Source organism: Pteropus alecto, unplaced genomic scaffold (assembly GCF_000325575.1).
Source record: "Pteropus alecto unplaced genomic scaffold, ASM32557v1 scaffold98, whole genome shotgun sequence".
Lineage (NCBI taxonomy): Eukaryota > Metazoa > Chordata > Mammalia > Chiroptera > Pteropodidae > Pteropus > Pteropus alecto.
Genome location: NW_006443570.1, coordinates 5621177 through 5625879, shown reverse-complemented (window position 1 = coordinate 5625879; position 4703 = coordinate 5621177). Strand labels below are relative to the sequence as shown.

Sequence of the window (4703 nt, the reverse complement as noted above, 5' to 3'; positions counted from 1 at the left end):
GTGTGAGAGAGAATGATTCTGCATGACTTAGAAGGAGGAAGTAGTGTGCCAGAGGCCCTTGACCCCTTACCTGGTGAGTAATCCCCACGTCTGTGCGCAGCCCCATTGCCAAAACTTCCTCCAGCCTGAAAAGAAAACCATCAAAGGGTCTTGGAGAGGAGACCTGTGCTTCTTCCAGTCTTCAAACCCTATGCTGGGATAGGTGTGTAAGGGGCTACTTATGAGGGTCATGCAGTGTGGGGCAGGGCAGGAAATAAAGAGGTTTCTAAGGGTACAGGGGAACCCCAGGTGAAGAACCCTGTTCCCTCAGATGCTCACAGCTCCAGCTCGCCCAGGGGGGTGTGCTTCCGGGTGCCATGACCAAACAGCATCACCTCTTTCATCCAGTTGTTAGGCTCCAGGGTCTGGATCCGAGCCTCCCGGATGTAGCGCCCGGCCCCCTGGGGCATAAATCGCCCATGGGCCCCTGACAACATCAATAACCACCCTCACTTTAATAGCAGCTAACACTGTGTGTCTGCTAGATGTTGAGTGGTTCTCAGAGTGTGGTCCCTGGATCAACAGAATCTAATGTGCTAGAAACGTAATTTCTCAGGCCCTCCTCCGGCCCTGTCCAATCAGAAATTCTGGAGGTAGAGCCCAGCAATCTGGGTTTTAACAAGCCTTCCAGGTTATTCTGATGCACGCTAAAGACTGAGGACCACAGTGCCAGACACTCTATCAAGCACCTCAAAATGTACACTTGACGGCTCTACAGCATCATATTTTGCTGCACTTTACATATGAGGAAACGGAGGCTCAGAGATGTTAATAAATGGCCCAAGATCACACAGCCATGACATTCTACTCCTGAGTCATCCCTTTTATAGTTCACAGGGGACTCACCAGGCCCAATGCCAAGATACTGACCACACTGCCAGTAAGTCCAATTGTGGGTACTAAGTGCCCCCTGTGGGGAGGGAGAGAAAAGTCAGTGCAGAGCAAAGAAGGTGGCCCCATTTCTACTCAGGTAAGGGGCACCTACTTATAATGTCCCACTACCTCAGGCCTCAGAGCACCAAGCAGAGACCCTTCTCCCCATAGGGCCACATTTCCCAGGTCAGGCCTCAGCCTGCCCACTTCCTGCCTTCAGCCACCAACCCCAGGACTTACATTCCGGGCAAAATTGGAGACCTCGTACTGGCGGAAGCCAGCCTCCCGAAGGATTGCCCGGCCCTCCTGGTACATCTCAGCAGCAAGCTCGGGGTCAGGGGCAGGAAGGGTACCCTGCTGCACCTGGGCGAAGAGGGCAGTGCCCCGCTCCAGGGACAGCTGATAGAGGGAGATGTGGTCATCACAGTGACACAGCAGTTCCTGGAGCTGCCCAAGCCACGGCCCCACCTGCTGTGTTGGTAGCCCCAGCATCAGGTCCACAGATATGCGCCCAGGAAAGAGGCTCCGGGCCTCTGCCAGTGTCTGCAGAGCATCGCTGGCCGAGTGTGTCCGCTCCAGCATATGGAGCTCAGTGTCATCCAGGGACTGGGGAGAGAGGGTCCAGTGTAAGTGCACAGGCCAGCTCAGAAGAAAACAAAAACACCCAACCAATCTTAATATAGACACACAGGTGAAAATGCAAAACATGGCAGAGAGCTGGAAGGCAAATGGTCAAACCAGTACCAAGAGTGCCATGCATTGAAGGGTCACTATGTGCCAAGAATATTTATGCAATATCTAATTTGTCCCCATAACCCTCCAACATTAGCTCCATTTTACAGATGAGAAAACTGACGTTCAGAGATGTTAAGTAACTTGCCCAAGGTCACATGATGGCAGTCGGACCTAGAATTTAGGGCTGTCTGACTCCAAAGCCAAGAGTCTTTTAATTTTACTTTTTATTTTGCAGTATTTCAAACCTATAGAAAAGTTAAAAGAAAAATTCAATAAACACCTTCATCTAGATTCACCAACTAACATTTTGCCATATTTCCTTTGTCTCTCTGCAAATATACACACATATTATTATTATGTTGAATCATTTGACAGGAAGTTAAGACCAGCACGGTCGAAAAATCTTTCTGCGATGATGGAAATGTTCTATATCTGCATTGTCCAATACAATAGGCACTAACCACATGTGGTTATTTAAATTTTATGATAATTAAAGTAAAATAATCACATTCCAAGTGTTTACTGGTATGTGGTCAGTGCAGATATAGGATATTTTAGTAGAATATGGTAGCCACTGGCCACACGGTAGTGAGCACTTGCCTGGTAGTTATTTAAATTTTATTAACTTAAATACTGTACCTTTTAACCCCTAAATACTTAAGTGTGTATTGCCTAACAACAAGAACATTCTCTTACATAACCACAATCCAATTACAGAGTTCAGGAAATGTAACATTGATACAATGCCATTATCTAAAACATAGTCATATTCAAATTTGGCCAACTGTCCCAGTAATGTCTGCTGTAGTAATTTCCTCTTCCCAACCCAACCCAGGATCCAACTGGGGTCACACATTGCACTCAGCTCTCACTGCCTCTTCAGTCTCCTTTAGTCTAGATCCTCTCTTTCTTTGTCTTTTATGACACTGACATTTTTGAAGAGTAAAGGCTAGTTGATTTTCAAAATGTCTCTTAATGAATAAGTCTTAAATAGCTGCTGTACACCATTGTGCTTATAGCTAACAATACTGTACTGTACACGAAAAGATTTAAGATAGATCTCATGTTACCTATTCTTACTACACACATACACACTAAGTCTCTTAGGTTTTTCTGAGGTTTCCTCACAATAGATTCAAGATATATGCATTAGGGGCAGAATATCTCAGAAATGATGTGTCCCTTTCAGTATGTCCCATCAGGACAAGGCCCTGACCCTAAACTCTGTGGTAAGTGGTACATGTATTAGAAGGGCGGTGGGGTGTGTGTGGTGGTGGTCGGGGGGAGGCGGGTACGGATAGAGAAATACTGGACATGGAAATAATACCAGGGATTAACCTGAGAGGAATATGTTTTTCCCAACTTCAATGGCTCCCCTGTCATCACTAGGCAAAACCTCAAATTCCCTAGAATGGTGCTGAAGGCTTCCTTGATTCCAACCTCTGCAATCAGAAGGAATGACTCACAGCTCCCCCAAAACATGAAAGGCTCTTCCATATCCTGTATCCTTTCCTCCCACACCCTCTTCCTCATTCAAACATCACCTCTCCAGGAAGGTTTCCATGATTTCATCAGACTGAGATTCTCTTCAGTCTGTACCTTTTGTAGAGACTTTAGCAGGTTGCAATGATCTGACCACCTGTTTGCTTCCTCCTGGTCTCCAATCACGTAACAAATACTTTTTTGAGCATCTACTATGTGTCAGGCCCTGTGGTGGGTGCTTGGACTACTGTGATGAACAAAAAAAGCACACATGATCTCTGCCTCATAGAGTTTGTGGTCTAGCGCAAAAGCAAACAATTACATAGTTATAAAAACGTCACCATACACTTTTCAGTACCTACTAGCACCCAGAAGGAGGAGCTCAATAAATGTTTGCCCAATAAATGAATGTGACCAGGGGAGAGACAGCACTGAAAGGCTGGGTGCTCTGGGATGGGGTGGGTAAGACCGGTTACCTGGAGGCCAATGGACAACCTGTTGACTCCTGCTGCCCGGAATGCTGCCAGCCTGGAACCTGGGGCCGAAGTGGGGTTGGCCTCTAATGTGACTTCGGAGTGTGTAGGCAGGTAGGTTGCTTGGGCCACTGCCTCCAGGACAGCAGCCACAGTGTGGGGACTGGCTAGACTAGGGGTGCCCCCACCAAAGAACACAGACTCCACCCTGGGGAAAGAGGATGGAGAAAATGAGACCTGGGGGAGCGCTCTGGGATGCCTGCACCTGTCCTATCCACATCCCCCAACATCTGACCCCAGTACCCACCGCCGCACCCCGCTAAGCTGCAGCAGCGTCTGAACCTCAGTCACCAGGCAGCTCCGCATGGCAGCCTCCTCCACGCCGCGGGATATGTACTTGTTGAATTTGCAGTAGCTGCAGCGCTTCTCACAGTAGGGCCACTGGGAACAGGGGGTGTATAGAATGGGGCGAGAGGTGACCGCGGGCTGCCCCGGCCAGTTCCGGGGTTCACTCGCACACATCCCCATCCCCATTCCAGATCCATCAACGGTGGCTACACCATGAGAGCCACAATTCCCCAACGGAGGCCCGACTAGGAAGGATTATTATGTCCACTGTAATAGGACAAAATTGAAGTTAAGAAGTAAATTCACATGGTGAAGGTAACCGAGCTGGTGAGCACCAGAGACTTCAGGTCCCCGGACCCAGACATTTCCCTGCCACGGCACCAGGTCCTATCCGAGACCTCGCCTAGGGGTGAGGAAAGTAGGCATGTCGGCTCACGGGCGAAAAGTCACTATGTGGGTTACGGCCGGCGCGGCCTTGTCCCCCGAACTGCGCCTCCTCCTTCCCACTCACGTGGACGTAAACCACCGCGCGCTGGGTCCCGGGCCCAGGACTCTGAGATCTTTCCGAGCCATCCACGCGGCAGCGCATTTGGACCATTTTGGTCGCTGCTGCCCCGGCACCAGCCCGGACCCCAGGGAGCGCCATAGCACGCACTGAGGGTCGGCAGCCTGGTGCGCGGGGGAAGATCCGAGCCCGCGACGCGCCCAGTGTGCGCAGAGTCGGATTGGTGGGCCGCCCCTGGAAGGAAGAGC

The 4703-nt window shown here is 49.8% G+C and overlaps 1 protein-coding gene across 2 annotated transcripts in view; it reads right to left on the bottom strand.

Moving 5' to 3' along the window:
• The window catches only part of RSAD1 (radical S-adenosyl methionine domain containing 1), an 8713-nt gene extending 4019 nt beyond the window's left edge, over positions 1–4694 (bottom strand). The window contains exons 1-7 of one of the 2 annotated variants that reach the window (XM_006924800.3): positions 4462–4694; positions 3910–4043; positions 3606–3810; positions 1153–1518; positions 886–949; positions 319–466; positions 71–125 (exon numbers count right to left, since the gene is read on the bottom strand). In XM_006924800.3, the coding sequence (XP_006924862.1) occupies positions 71–125; positions 319–466; positions 886–949; positions 1153–1518; positions 3606–3810; positions 3910–4043; positions 4462–4596 (1107 nt within the window). In that variant the 5' untranslated portion in view covers positions 4597–4694. Of the gene's footprint in view, positions 1–3; positions 126–318; positions 467–885; positions 950–1152; positions 1519–3605; positions 3811–3909; positions 4044–4461 lie in introns of both variants that reach the window. The other variant, XM_025041777.1, reaches the window with a different exon arrangement.
• Positions 4695–4703: the final 9 nt, after the last annotated feature.